Genomic DNA, 12,987 nt, shown 5'->3' with positions numbered 1-12,987 from the left:
GATCCGAAGGGCCAGGCACGAAGCTAACTAAATTTAAAGTCAATCTACTTTGAGTGGGCCTTGCCAGCGACTCTGAATCGCGTTTCCTCGCGCAAAAATTGCTGGTAAAATTGGCAAGCCTGCACATGTTACGCCAAGACTCGGTATCCGGTACATGCCCCACATTTACTCGACAACTCCCAGTGAACAGCGGCAAGATCGCTGGGGCAAGGCAACCGTTGACTCGTTTGGGACAGGGCGTTTTCTGCCACAAAACACCGCCCATTTGTGTTGACGACAGACTCGAGCTATGGGTGAAGACTCGATGTCGGAAGAGGACTGACAAGGCTTTCGCTGTCACGCGCTTACGACCAAGCCGACCGTATTCACGCTCTATTTCAAAAAACTTATTCCATCCTCACCCTTAAGGCCACATGCAGCCCGGGAAACCACGGGACTCGAAGCAAAAGAAGCGCTGCAATTGCAGCTCCGAGGGCGGCTTCATCGGGCAGCTACCTACTGCCCTTGAAGTTTTCCACTCCGTCGCTCTTTCCCGATCATCATAACATTGATATACTCAGATTAAGGCCTTGAGCAGGAGGCGATACATTTCTAATTTTTGCTGGACCAATTCAAGGCCATGGACGACAAATCGGCTGAGGTGCAAAGCCTCGTCCGGACTATCCAGGTCCCTGCCATCTCAAAGGCGATCCTTCAGTCCATCTGCGCCGTGAATGGCATCCCCAAGACAGGGAACAAAAGCGAGCTCCAGAGGCGCATCATTAATCGTAAGTGAGATTTCTTTGGTGCTTGGTGCATTCCGCAACACCGCTTATTGGCTTTGCCTGTTTTTCCTTTCTATCGCATCTCAACTGTCTCCCACTGTCTCCCTCCTGTTCCCTTCCCCAGCCACATCTCGTCCCAGCTCATTTTCAATGGCACGGCCCACCCGGTTTGATTGATCATGGCTCACATTTACCGATCAGAGATCAACTCCTGCAGTGAATCTCGAGACTGGGAGCGACTACAAGAAATTCGTGAGAGCATAGTACATCGGGCACCCATCTACGTGACCCCATCACTTGTCTCGCGGTCGCAGTCGCAGTCGCAACCACAATCGCAATCACAAGTATCGCAAGTATCGCTCCGGTCACAACCAATACAGCAACCCTCGTACTACCAGGCGCCGCGACCACAAACCCCTCCCAGCTATGCCATGGGTTCATACAACCAGCCAGGCTATGGCTCACTCAATGGGTTAAGGTCGCAAAATCCCCCCTCGGCTGCATACCAATCCCAACCCCCGACGACTGGAGCAGCCGGTCGACTGCGGCCGAATTCCGGGCTCGTTGCTCCGGCCATCACCTACAAACCAAGCCCATTCTACGAACTCAAGTACCAGGTCGGCGATGTCAAGACTTTGGAAGGTGTGTTCGGGGTCACCCGAGTTCTCCGCACCGCTAATACGCTGGTGGCTAACTAGAATCAGTGATGGCAGCGCACCGTAACTCGGAGCGCGTCTCCATCAAAGTCCAAGACCACCCGGCTCTCCAGCTCTGCCTGACAGACCGGACTATGCGTGTCATGGTCTTGTGTACCGCGGGCAATGTGGGCGTCCAGGAAATATCCTTTCCGTATCAGTGCGAATTGAAGGTGAATGGCGGCGACATCAAGGCAAACCTGCGGGGTCTGAAAAACAAACCTGGGTCTACTAGACCGGTTGACATCACCGACTCGCTGCGTCTGAGGCCTGCCAGCTACACCAATAACGTTGAGCTCACCTACGCGCTGACTCAGAAGGTAGGCGCAGCGTCTCATAAGGTTTCAGAGGTACGGATTGGGAGGGGTTGCTGAGATGGTTTGCTAACCCATCGCCACAGAAATTCTACCTCGCCTTGATCGTCTGCAAATCCGTCCCCATTGAGGCGCTCGTCTCTCAGATCCAGAAGAAGATCCGAAAGGAGTCGGTTGTTGCCGAGAGTGAGTCCTCTGACTTGGACCGATTCGCCCTGTGCTAACCGGCGGGCTCAGTCACAAAAAAGGCCAGCGACCCTGATGTGGTGGCTATGTCGCAGAATCTGAGCCTCAAGTGCCCGCTATCATACATGAGGCTCAATCTGCCGTGCCGCGGTGTGAGCTGCAACCATATCCAGTGCTTTGACGCAACGTCATACCTGCAGCTACAGGAACAGGGCCCTCAATGGCTCTGTCCCATCTGTAACAAACCGGCCCCGTTTGAGCAGTTGGCCATTGATGAGTGAGTGCACCTAAATCGCATCCTTGGGATAACCGCTAAACGAAGCAGGTACGCACGGCAGATTCTGGCCCAGACTACCGAGGCGGTCGAGCAGGTCACAATCGAGCCCAACGGGGAGTGGGCCGTTCCCGGTGCCAAGAAGGAAGTGACACCGAACCAAGAAGCCAGCTACCTCGACGATGACGATATTGTTGTCTCGCAAGTCACCAAGACGGCAGGGAGGGTTTCAACAGGTCCGAGCCAAGCTGCTGCCTCGACTCCCCATCTTGCAACACCAACCAGCGTCGGATCTCGGGATACCTCTGCGGCCCCCAGGTCGTCCAAAAAGCGGCCGGCTCCCGAGGTTATTGACCTGACGCTGTCAGACGATGACGAGCCGCCCCGGCCGGTGAAGCGGTCAAATCATGGCAATGGCTATTCTACGGTCCCGTACTAGGAGCGGCGGACTCCAAAGAAGCCGAAGGGCTAAAGGAGGCTCGTCACCGGCACATGGCTGGGGGAGGTTTTCTCCCTCTTCTTTATGCCATATTTTAGCATTTTCACTTTGCGGGCGGAATGACTAGGCATCGGTAGGCGTTGACGGGGAATTGTCTATATTTTGTAATTGCAACAGGGCTGGTCGTCGGAGTTCGGATCGGCATCTAGCTAAGAGGGGTGAGGGTTTCGTCCTGGCTATTCAAGGGCGGAATTAGATACCATGGGTCTAAGCCCATTTATGTTTCTCTTTTTCTTTCTTTTTTTTCTTGATGCCTTGGACTGTAGCCAACATGCAATGGCTTTCTATCGACTAAAAGTATAATGAGAGTGAGTGTGTGGGTCGCTGTTTGTTTCCCCTGATTTATGCTGGTTAAGAGCATGTGGGGTAACTGCATACCAAGGCTGTATTGTCTGTACTGAGTGCATCGGAAGCAACGCTGGAGCTCAACCACCACTGCAGCGTCCCGGACTGAACTCGACTTGCCAGATTTCCGACGCAAATAACAGCACACACCATACCGATTATTGAGAATAACGATCGGCTTTACTTAAGTTATTCAACTTGCCATACAATATTTACCCACCAATGCCCAATTCCCCGGGCCAACACGAGCTTTACCGATCATCCACACCACGCCCCGCAGCTCCGACACCGAACCTCTTAGCTAGCAATCACCAGCCTGTCTACTCCCAACTCGGTTGACCACACCGTTTGTAGGATCAAATATCCACCACGACATCCGAAGACGTCCGCGTCACCACCACACGAATCCCGATCTACCGACGGTACAACAGAAGCAAGCATACAACAACAACCATTCACATCCTCCCGCAACATCGACAACCCGCAACGAACCAAACACCCCCTCAAACAACCACCACCACCCAACACCCAAACACCCCCAAAACCTCCAAAATGTCCTTCGACCCCGTAATGCCCCCCTACAACGCCTCCGACCCCACCGCCCGCTTCCTCTCCGCCTCCTGCCTCGACCTGCTGCTCATCGAGCTCGTGCCCATGGCCTACCGCCTCACCAACGAACTAGAGCTTGCGGCGCGCCAGCAGGAGAGTGAGGCTGCTGTGAGTGCGGCTGCGGGGGAGGAGGGGGGGGTTGATGGGGAGGGGGAGGGGGAGGAAAAAGGAGAAGGGGAGGGTGGGGAAAAGGGAGAAGGGGAGGGTGTGGATGGGGAGGGGAGTGCTGTTGCGCGCGGGGAGGGGGGGTTGGTGTCTGGGTTGGGGTTGGGGTCGGGGGTAGTGGCGGGCGGGACGGGGGCCGAGACAGAGACGGTGATGGATGAGGAGGATGAGAGGGGGGCGGTGTTTTGGCGGTTGGAGAGGATCGGGTATCGCGTTGGGCAGGGGCTTGCTGAGAGGTATGTTTGTTGTGCGTGTGGTTAGAGGCTGCTTTTTGCCCCCTCGTTTTGCCTCTGCGTGAGGTCATCGTGGTGTTGGGCTGGACAACGGCTACGGCGGGCAAGATTGGTGGTGTGCTGGGCGCTGACACCGCGGCGGACAGATTCTCCCGCGACCGGCCACGCTTCAACGACACGCTGGATGTGATCAAGTTCCTCTGCAAAGACATCTGGACACTTGTCTTCCGGAAACAAGTGGACAATCTGAAAACAAACCACAGGGTATATCCCCCATATCATCCCCCCCTTCCACAGTACCACTCACTAACCTCACCTACCTATCCAGGGAGTCTACGTCCTCACAGACAACGCCTTCCGACCGTTCGCGCGCATGAGCGCCGAGACCAGCAGCCAAACACTCATACGCGCACAGCCGGTAACCACCCCCTCCCCAACCAACCTAACCCATCCCACAAGACCAAAAGAGAGCAAAAAGCTAACAAGACCTCCAAAGTTCCTCTGGTTCCCCTGCGGCATCATCCGCGGCGCACTAGCAGGGCTCGGTATCAATGCGACGGTCCACGCCGAGACGACTCAAATGCCGACCGCGATTTTCCAGATCAAAACCGTGCCGGCCAAGTCGTAATCGGTCCTCCCAGCTATGCATGCATTCGGTATTCTCTCGACTATGCATGCATTCTTAATCCACGGCGCGAATGGCCGATTCAACTGCTTTAGTAACGGCGTATGAGCAAGGCAGAGCAAGGCAGCGGATGATGATATCAGAGCGCCAGCCAGCCAGGTGGTTGGTTCCTGGCCCAGGCTGAGTGCAGCGTGGGGGGAACATATATGTATTACGTTTAACCGGTCTGGGCATTGGGTTGCGGCTCCGGTTACGGCCCGTGTTGCGGCCAATGCAACAACACAGCGGATGAGGAAACATCAGCGGCGTATGGCGTTACAAACGGTCGGCAGGCACGCAGGCAGTCGATAGATGGGGGGGGGCAGTGGCATGTTAGAACGGGTCGTGTTTAGATTTTTGGTTTGCAGGTATACCCGGCGTTCGGTAGTACATAGAACAACATGCTCGCTAAAAGCGCCCTCTTCTCCTCCGTCCGATCGTTTTATGACCGTTGGTGATTATCAGTTGCCTGTCCCCCTCTCTTGTCCTCGCCGACGAGTTGTTAATGGGCTCATCACGTCCCACGCGTTAAGCGTAGCGCTTACAACCTAAGAAATGATAACACCAATCAGCCACCTAATCTGGTACGGGAGGAGCAAAAGCATTTTCTATTTTTGCTCTACCGGCCACGACGGCTCGGACTAACTGCAAGCCACCAGCGGCTGCCTCGCAAAATGCCACTGCCTCAAAAAACAACAAAGGGGGATAATTTTGCCATCACGAACTAGGGGGTGGGTATTCACTTCTGGGGAGGGGTGTGGACGAAGTCGACGCCCTTCTTGATGTTGCCCTTCAAGCCCTCGAGCGCCGCGTTAAGCAGCTTCTGCTCCTTCTCAGTGATATCACCAAGGATGTCGAGGGCCTTCTCGGCGCCGTTGGGCTGCACTATTTGTTAGCACGTCCGAAGGCTCGACTCAAATCAGGCAGGCGCCACTTACGCCAAGCTCGACAGGGACGGAGAAGAAGTCAACACCAGTCTTCTCGGCGATCTCCTTGCCGCCCGGGATGCCGGGGAGGTAGACGTAGCTGGGCTCGACGAGGCCCTTGACACCCGCAACGGCCTTGAGAAGCTTCTCGGCGAACCTTGGGACCAGTTAGCACCATGAGCAAGAAAACATTATGACTCCCAACTTACCTGTAGCCGGCATACGCCATCGAGAGGGTGGCAGAGCCGAGGCCATCCTTGGCCTTGACGACTTCGTCACCGCCGAACTGAACGCGGTTGACGAGAGCGTCGTACTTCTCATCGGGGATGGTGACGGAGGGGGTGACCTTGCTGAACAGAGGGACGATGGTCTCGCCGGAGTGGCCGCCAATGACGGGCACGTTCAGCTCCTGGGGGTTGCTCTTGCCGGCGAGCTCGGCGACGAAGGTCTCGGCACGGACAATATCGAGGGTGGTGACGCCGAACAGGCGCTGGGCGTTGAAGACCTTCTTGGACTTAAGAACCTCGGCCGAGATAGGGACGGTCGAGTTGACGGGGTTGGAAATGACGAGGATGAAGGCATTGGGGGCGACTTCGGCGGCCACCTCGATCAGGCCCTTGACGATGCCGGCGTTGATGTTGAACAGGTCATCACGGCTCATGCCGGGCTTGCCTGAAAACAACGGTTAATATGAGTCCTAAGAAAACCTAGTATATTGTATACGCACGGGGAATGCCCGCGGGGATGACGATAATGTCGGCATCCTTGAAGGCCGCCTTGGCGCCGTCGTTGGGGGGGAGGTAGCCAGTGGTTTTCTGTTGTACAACGTGAGTGGTTCAAGTCTGTGAACCCAAAGTCGTATTCGTGGGCTTTCACTTACGGCATTTGAAGAGATGTGCGACAGGTCGGCGGCGACGCCGGGAGTGTTGACAACATCGTAGAGGGCGAGCTCGCTAACGAGGGGCGAGAGCTTCAGGAGCAGCGACAACGGCTGCGGGGTATCGCGTCAGTGGTGAAGTTCTCATGTTGGCTCGGGGAGTAAACAAACCTGTCCAATTCCGCCCGAGGCACCAGCGACAACTGTCGTCAACGTTAGAAACCCCTCTCCTTAAATCGCGCAGACGCCGGGTTTGTTTCTTACCAGCCTTGACCATCTTGACTTTTGGACGAAAGATCGAAGGGGAAGCGGGGTTATGGAGGGGTAGCTATTGAAGTCGCGAAATCGGAGGTCAGCTTGGGTTCAGCCAAACGCGCAATTGAGCTCGGGAAGTATGTCGAGGATGACTGGAATGAATTGGAATTTACCTAGAGAGATGGACGGTGTTGAAAAGTAGGTAGTGGGAAAGTTGGGGAGGACACGATGTCGCGATCGCGAGCTCGGAAGGTACTTGGCAGTTTAAGTACTATCCGAAAAGTTGGCGGGGTCAATGTACGGAGCGTCAAGTTTGACTTGGTCCAAAACCCAAATTGCATTTGATAATTCATCCACCCACACCACCGTCAATATGAGAAAAGCACACCAAGTAACTCCCTGCCATACTTTCCAGCTTATCCACTTTACAAGGAATGAATGTTATAATCTACCTCTTGCTAGATGTCATTGACTAACTGGACATAACTAGGTATTTGACTAGGCGCGACTAGGGCCAACGGGGTGTTGGTGATTTGCATTGTATGGCTTTACTCGCATGCAGAGGTAGGCACCCAATAGCTGGGTTCCGTAATCGGGATTTGATTCGGTTATTCCTATGGGGGTCAACCTAGTGATGCAATTTGGGTTTTGGGATCAAGTCGGGCTTGACGCTCCGTACATACATCCCTGATGGCAACAACCAGGATGGCGCTAACAGACTCCCCCCCGGACTCCGCATCCCCCGCGACTAGTCGCGCCGCGCAGGCATCCCATCTTTTCCGACTCCCGCCGCCTCTTCGGCGCCGCATCTACCTTTACCTCGGCCTGGCATCGTGGGTTGCCCGCTATCCGTTCGGGTTCGATCTGCATACCGGGAGGGCGACATATGAAACCCCAGCAGCCGCCAGCTTCTACGGCCTGCTACTTTCCTGCCGGGACTTATATACCGAGGCGGCGACTCTATTGTATTCGGCCAACCGCTTCTTCATCCACTACACGCACCCAGGGCCCCTCGGACCGCTGCGTTCTCTGACTCCGGCATCACTCGCATCGCTCACCCATCTCAAAATCGTCCTTAACCAGGCCTCCTGTCACCACCCGGACAAGTTCACCTGCGACGTCGGGTTTTGCTGCTTGCATGCCCACCCAGACAAATACCCTTTCGGTAGCGTGTATGAGTGCGATAATGAGCATCAGGGGCTGCATCACCCTCCGCTCCTGAGTAGCGACGACGACGGATTGGCGAGGTTGAGAGTACAAGGCATCTTGAACGAGTGGCACTTAACCGCTGCTTACCTCTCAGCTCATACCACTTCATGCCTCGAGCTCTCCCTCGTCTGCGACCTGGACCCCCAGAACGGCCATGCGCTCAATGTAGCCGGTTCCGTCACCGCCCCGCTCTGCGATCTCTCCCGGCCGCTCAGGAACTGTCACGTCCGCCTCGCCAAAAGGCCGGATTCTCGGCTCCAGGAGGTGGCTCGAGATGCCGTCTTGCAGGCACGCGGCATGGCCGTTCCGTACTTGAAGCCGTCGTCAACGCCAGCAGCAACGTCGTTGATGGATCTACCGCGCGAGCTCCGCCTTCAAATCCTTGAATACACCGATCTCATCGTCCCGTGGAGGGAGGTCACATGGAGCCGACAAGACCCCGGATATGTGGCATTTGCCGCCGAAAACAGTCCTGGCTGGGGCAACGTTACGCCCTCCCTCTTCAATTGCTGGCGTATCAAGGGCGATGCGCCGTCCATTGGCTGTTTTTGCCGTCGCTATCATTCCGCGTCATCCTCCGCGTGCCGATGCTGGTTCCCGCCGACTCCCCTATATCTTGTATGCCGCACCCTATACCAAGAAGCGCTGTTCGTCTTCTTCTCGAGCAATGAGTTTTTCGTCCACGACCTCCGGTCAGACCCGGCTTGGTGGATACCGGGCTTGCCAGAATCGAATGAACCACTGCCCGTACTCAATCCTAGGTACGACTACCCCAACGAGCGCCTCGCCGCCTCCCTGTTTCTCCGAGAAGTCACACCTACCTGCGCCCTTGTCCACCTCCGTTTCCTCGAACTCGTGTTTCCCGCCTACCTTGCCCCAAGCTGGCCGAGAGCCGGCCAGCCCGCGATGCAAGATTGGTGGGCAACCATCCGCTGGCTTCGGGACAAGATCAACGCGCCTAAGCTCACCGTGCGTCTGAGCGGAGCTACGATGGGCCAGGGCACTTCACGCGCGTACGCCGCCACGATGAGGGGGGCCGAGGGTGATGCAATCTTCCAGGCTTACATGGACATTGTACGTCCTTTCAGAAAGCTGGCCAAGGGACCCAATGGTCTCGCCAGGGTTTATGTCGACTTTGATTACCCGTGGCAGTACACCGAGACCTCAAAACGCCGTGAAGAGCTTCCAGGCGGTTGTGGTTGGCTAGAGTGCAGAAGAAGAGAAGTAAACGAGGGCATCGAACGCTATATCATGGGTGATCGTTATGATAGCCTCTGCCAGAATGACCAGGGGGAGTCGGAGCCTCTTTGGAGGCGCCGGTTTTACGGCTTTTAATTCGTAGATCGTAGCTCAGACAACTTCGCCTGGGGGAGACCCAACAGCGTGCACCTCCAAGATCCGTTTCCAGCCTGCTATATTGTTCATTACGGTTTCGAGATTCCTGTTGCGATGTGCTGGTCACCCACGCTCTGGTCAAGACGGTTACCCGATTTGCTTCCGAGGCCCGGCTCTCGGCCCGGAGTATCGGGCGGGCCCGGGACACCGCGAATACCTCGCCCCGAAGCTGGAGGCCGAAGACCCTTGTGAATATGGAGAAGCAGATTGCACGATTTCCCGTTATCTCTTTCCGATCATCTACATGTCGTCACGCGAGTGGGCTTCTTAACTCGGACAGCAGGCTGGTGGGCACGCAGGTGGTTGTGCTCTCTATCACATGTATTGTGTCGCAACGCCATCCGGGCTGCAAAGACCCCGCTTGAGTGATCGATTCTTTGGATATCAAACGCCGTGGCCGTTCCTGAATGCAAGTCTTTTTGGCAATCCGTCCTGTCCCCATTGCCCCGCATTCCATCGTCGGTAATGCACTCCTCGGCGCGAGGTTTGCGGTCTCAATACAGAGCTACGCTTCCGGCCCTTTCCTGTCCGTCCATCATCCTCTACTGCTTAGCAGCGGCAGCCTTCTTGGCGGCGTTGCCCCTCAGCTTCTGCTCCGGGCTGGGCTTGACGGCCCGCTGGGACCGGCGGATGGCGCTGGCGCGCGAGACAGCGGCGGCGCGGAGGTCGGCGCGGTATCCGTTCTTGGCGGCCTGGTTGGCAACGGCGCGGTAGGTCCTGTGAAGCAGCGATGTCAGCATCTCCCATCGTTTTCGTTCCGAGACTTGCTTCTACTGACTTGCGGGACGTCTTGTTGCCGCCATAGGTGACGGTGTGCAGGCCCGAGGCAGGCTTGTTGGCCGAGGCGGGCTTCTTGCTGATCACCTGAACGCCGCCCTTCTCGTTGGCGGAGATGCCGAGAGCCTAACCCTCTGTATTAGATCATTATTCCTCCCCAGATCCCATCGGAAGCTGTGCTCGAATTATTCGTACCTTGTCATTGACGAAACCTGCGAACTGTTGTCTGCGTTAGCGGAGTATTCTTTCCCGGTATTTTCCATCGAATCGTACCTTGCGCGAGTGCAGGTTCGTCAGGTTGAGGGGATCCCGCGAGAACTGACCCGTCCTCGTCTTGACGAGGTACGAGTTGGAGGGGCCTGCGAAAGATGTTGGTCAGAAACTGCGCGAACCCTTCCAAATTTGCAGCTAGGACAACTTACGGGAAATCTCCCAAATAAGGTCGGCGGAGACGTTGGACATTTTGGCGATATGGACGTTGAACAGGCGATGCAGTCAAAATCAAGGCGTCGGCAAGTTTTCGTGATATCGAATTTCAGACCCAAATGCTGGATTTTTGGTGCGGCGAGTGTGGGCTCGCTTAATTTGCTAGTTGGGGTTAGGCTGGGAATGCGGCCGGGTGTTCGTACTGTGCATGTCTCCATGTCATCACGCTCTTAAGAATCTCTCGCTCTAAGTGCTTTTACATCAACTTGACTTCTGGTGACAATACCAACTATTTGCATTTAACTTTTCTTCCTCTGTATTTTCTTTTCACTTCTTTTCTTTTAGTTTCCCTTGTCTTTAGAATTTTCTTTTCTCTTTACTTTTTCTTTTCCCTTCCTTCTTCTAGCTTTTTGTTCCTTCTTTTCTTTTAGTCCCCCGTCTCCTATGGTTTTCTTTTCTTTCTTCTCAACTGCTTTCCTCTCTTCTTCCATCTGTACTGATAGCTGAGGAAATTTATTCGCAGCATGAACCATCAAGCCGTTGTTTTCTTTTCCTGTTTTAAACTGTTTAGGTACATATATATATTCTTGAGAGCTTATGTGGTGTTAATGTCAAACTCTTGAAAAGTGGGGTTTAACTCTGTGGCCTCGTTCTCAGTTGCTCAACGACGACAACAAACAACAATAAACAAACAGCGCCAGGAAGATGGTTCCTCTCCCTCACCATCGGCGTCGATCATCCCTCGAAGGGATCATATCATTTTCTGACGAGCCGGCCCTAGAACCTGCCGGACGCGCCCGGTTAAGCAACAAATTCCAGCGCATCGTCAACCATTTTGAAGGCGCTGCTGCCGGTGGGAGCCAATATAACCGCCCTCGACTCGTGCGTCTCACTTATGAATATGTACGCTCCGAGGTCTCGAAGGACATCTTTCTACGCACATTTTTCCGGTCGATGGGGCTTACATTAATTGATGAACAACACGATGATGATATCGATTTTGAGAATTGCGAAGAGGAATTGAGCTCGGGATTGTCTCGCTTTGCAGACTACTTTTTCGATAATTTCTTCCTACCTTGTAAGCTTGCTCGCTCTATCTTATAAAATTACCTTCTTTCTCAACATTACCTTCTACGATATTATCTTCTCTCACGACATTATCTTCCCCCACGATGTTACCTTCTCCCACGGCACTGTCTTCTCCCTCTCCCACGGCATTGTCTTCTCCTACGATATTGTCTTCTTCTACTATATTGTTCTCTCCTACAACATTATTGTCCTGTATTAACACTATTCTAGTGCGTGCTTCTGCCCTCAAAACGCCGCAGTTTCCCCCGGTAGTCCACTCCGAACGAGCGCAAGGGGGTGCGCAAGACTTCATCGGCAGGTCAGAACGAATGGCAGGCCTTCGCGAGGACTGCCTTGTCCGTGACCGCCACCGCTGTGTGGCCAGTCGTCGGTTCGATATCATGGAAGCCGCTGACCGTTTTGGCAAGCCTAATACCGATGCTGTGGACGACGATGCTGTGGATGACGATGGCAACCGCCTTGCAACAGAAAATAAGAGGTTTGCTAAACTGGAGGTCGCACATATCCTTCCTCGTCCTCTTACGGACATGGGAAGCGCATCTCAACTGGTCTGTTTCTTTCTGTCATCTCTTTAAGATGGTAGCTAACCCCGTCAGCCTCCCTCCAAAAAAGCCGCACTTAATATTCTCAATATGTTTGACGGTGGAGTTACCGACTTCCTCCAAGGCACCGACATTGATAGACCACGAAACGCCATCACATTGAACCCGGAGCTGCACTTGATGTTTAGCAGATTTCAGGTGTTCTACCTGGCCGAGAGCATACCTACCGAATCCAGACTTTCCTCGAGTCCTTCCTTCTGCCGGATCTGCTCGTCGAACGCACATTCTATCTAACCGAGGACGGATCCGTAGAGCCACCCTTACCGCGGTTTTTGGCGCTCCATTCTGCCATTGCCCATATTCTTCACCTTTCTGCAGCGGGCCGTTACATTGACGATATCCTTGAGGATTTAGATTGGAAGGATATACGGGAAGATGGGTTAACGAAGCTCGGCCACCTTGTAGCCCTTCGGTTGGATGGGTGGATAGATGCGGTTTATACCTAGGTAGGCAGTAGTAGGCAGAGACCTAGCTCTCAGTAAGCTTACCCTATGGCGGGTTGCACTTAATTATAGCATGTGCCACTTATCTTCTAACTCCCCGAGGTGGTGGAAGGACTTTTATCGAGAGGAAAAGAAGAAGAGAAGAAAAGAAGAAAAGAATGCTATTATTATTCTTATAGGGAGTAATCAAGTAACATTAACCAATATAGTATACTCTTAAGAAAATATGTAAAAACGACT

The 12,987-nt window shown here is 54.2% G+C and overlaps 6 protein-coding genes across 6 annotated transcripts; 4 read left to right on the top strand and 2 right to left on the bottom strand.

The window, feature by feature from the left end:
* Nucleotides 1–228: 228 nt before the first annotated feature.
* F5144DRAFT_576562 (PINIT domain-containing protein) lies at nt 229–3,144 on the top strand. The gene is made up of 6 exons (XM_066789144.1): nt 229–767; nt 966–1,406; nt 1,469–1,779; nt 1,860–1,959; nt 2,011–2,236; nt 2,285–3,144. The coding sequence occupies exons 1-6, from the start codon at nt 620–622 to the stop codon at nt 2,670–2,672; spliced, it is 1,614 nt and encodes a 537-aa protein (XP_066641070.1). The 5' UTR covers nt 229–619; the 3' UTR covers nt 2,673–3,144.
* Nucleotides 3,145–3,946: 802 nt separating this feature from the next.
* On the top strand, nt 3,947–5,072 carry F5144DRAFT_576555 (transport protein particle component). The gene is made up of 4 exons (XM_066789143.1): nt 3,947–4,087; nt 4,231–4,348; nt 4,413–4,502; nt 4,581–5,072. Exons 1-4 carry the CDS (start codon nt 4,005–4,007, stop codon nt 4,710–4,712), a joined length of 423 nt encoding a protein of 140 aa, XP_066641069.1. The 5' UTR covers nt 3,947–4,004; the 3' UTR covers nt 4,713–5,072.
* On the bottom strand, nt 5,073–6,997 carry F5144DRAFT_576554 (malate dehydrogenase mitochondrial precursor). Its single transcript, XM_066789142.1, has 7 exons — nt 6,816–6,997; nt 6,723–6,754; nt 6,555–6,665; nt 6,402–6,489; nt 5,884–6,346; nt 5,687–5,831; nt 5,073–5,628 (listed from the first exon to the last, which is right to left on the bottom strand). The coding sequence occupies exons 1-7, from the start codon at nt 6,826–6,828 to the stop codon at nt 5,488–5,490; spliced, it is 993 nt and encodes a 330-aa protein (XP_066641068.1). The 5' UTR covers nt 6,829–6,997; the 3' UTR covers nt 5,073–5,487.
* Nucleotides 6,998–7,511: 514 nt separating this feature from the next.
* On the top strand, nt 7,512–9,350 carry F5144DRAFT_492092 (uncharacterized protein; the record flags this gene model as incomplete). Its single annotated transcript, XM_066785899.1, has 3 exons — nt 7,512–7,643; nt 8,133–8,722; nt 8,777–9,350. The coding sequence occupies 3 exons, from the start codon at nt 7,512–7,514 to the stop codon at nt 9,348–9,350; spliced, it is 1,296 nt and encodes a 431-aa protein (XP_066641067.1).
* Nucleotides 9,351–9,583: 233 nt separating this feature from the next.
* Nucleotides 9,584–10,900, bottom strand: F5144DRAFT_280847 (ribosomal L28e protein family-domain-containing protein). Its single transcript, XM_066783709.1, has 5 exons — nt 10,610–10,900; nt 10,461–10,546; nt 10,383–10,406; nt 10,189–10,313; nt 9,584–10,127 (listed from the first exon to the last, which is right to left on the bottom strand). Exons 1-5 carry the CDS (start codon nt 10,647–10,649, stop codon nt 9,953–9,955), a joined length of 450 nt encoding a protein of 149 aa, XP_066641066.1. The 5' UTR covers nt 10,650–10,900; the 3' UTR covers nt 9,584–9,952.
* F5144DRAFT_576542 (uncharacterized protein) lies at nt 10,850–12,952 on the top strand. Its single transcript, XM_066789141.1, has 3 exons — nt 10,850–11,691; nt 11,913–12,250; nt 12,299–12,952. Exons 1-3 carry the CDS (start codon nt 11,319–11,321, stop codon nt 12,536–12,538), a joined length of 951 nt encoding a protein of 316 aa, XP_066641065.1. The 5' UTR covers nt 10,850–11,318; the 3' UTR covers nt 12,539–12,952.
* The last annotated feature ends 35 nt before the right edge of the window (nt 12,953–12,987 follow it).

This window comes from Chaetomium tenue (assembly GCF_020726465.1).
Source record: "Chaetomium tenue strain MPI-SDFR-AT-0079 chromosome Unknown F5144scaffold_5, whole genome shotgun sequence".
In the NCBI taxonomy this organism is placed as follows: Eukaryota; Fungi; Ascomycota; class Sordariomycetes; order Sordariales; family Chaetomiaceae; genus Chaetomium; species Chaetomium tenue.
This window is presented reverse-complemented; position numbering and strand designations above follow the sequence as displayed.

Excerpts from the sequence above, each read along its gene's own strand:
- F5144DRAFT_280847 (XM_066783709.1), bottom strand. The coding sequence starts at position 10,649 with ATGTCCAACGTCTCCGCCGACCTTATTTGGGAGATTTCCC. Across the intron at positions 10,547-10,609 it reads CCTTATTTGGGAGATTTCCC|GCCCCTCCAACTCGTACCTC; the intron begins GTAAGTTGTCCT and ends CATCTTTCGCAG. Across the intron at positions 10,128-10,188 it reads GGCAACAAGACGTCCCGCAA|GACCTACCGCGCCGTTGCCA; the intron begins GTCAGTAGAAGC and ends GCTGCTTCACAG.
- F5144DRAFT_576554 (XM_066789142.1), bottom strand. Across the intron at positions 6,666-6,722 it reads CCTCGGGCGGAATTGGACAG|CCGTTGTCGCTGCTCCTGAA; the intron begins GTTTGTTTACTC and ends GATACCCCGCAG. Across the intron at positions 5,629-5,686 it reads CCGTCCCTGTCGAGCTTGGC|CCCAACGGCGCCGAGAAGGC; the intron begins GTAAGTGGCGCC and ends CAAATAGTGCAG.
- F5144DRAFT_576562 (XM_066789144.1), top strand. The coding sequence starts at position 620 with ATGGACGACAAATCGGCTGAGGTGCAAAGCCTCGTCCGGACTATCCAG. Across the intron at positions 1,960-2,010 it reads GGAGTCGGTTGTTGCCGAGA|TCACAAAAAAGGCCAGCGAC; the intron begins GTGAGTCCTCTG and ends CGGCGGGCTCAG. Across the intron at positions 2,237-2,284 it reads GAGCAGTTGGCCATTGATGA|GTACGCACGGCAGATTCTGG; the intron begins GTGAGTGCACCT and ends TAAACGAAGCAG.
- F5144DRAFT_576542 (XM_066789141.1), top strand. The coding sequence starts at position 11,319 with ATGGTTCCTCTCCCTCACCATCGGCGTCGATCATCCCTCGAAGGGATC. Across the intron at positions 11,692-11,912 it reads CGATAATTTCTTCCTACCTT|TGCGTGCTTCTGCCCTCAAA; the intron begins GTAAGCTTGCTC and ends ACACTATTCTAG. Across the intron at positions 12,251-12,298 it reads TGGGAAGCGCATCTCAACTG|CCTCCCTCCAAAAAAGCCGC; the intron begins GTCTGTTTCTTT and ends TAACCCCGTCAG.
- F5144DRAFT_576555 (XM_066789143.1), top strand. The coding sequence starts at position 4,005 with ATGGATGAGGAGGATGAGAGGGGGGCGGTGTTTTGGCGGTTGGAGAGG. Across the intron at positions 4,088-4,230 it reads GGGCAGGGGCTTGCTGAGAG|ATTCTCCCGCGACCGGCCAC; the intron begins GTATGTTTGTTG and ends CGCGGCGGACAG. Across the intron at positions 4,349-4,412 it reads ATCTGAAAACAAACCACAGG|GGAGTCTACGTCCTCACAGA; the intron begins GTATATCCCCCA and ends CTACCTATCCAG.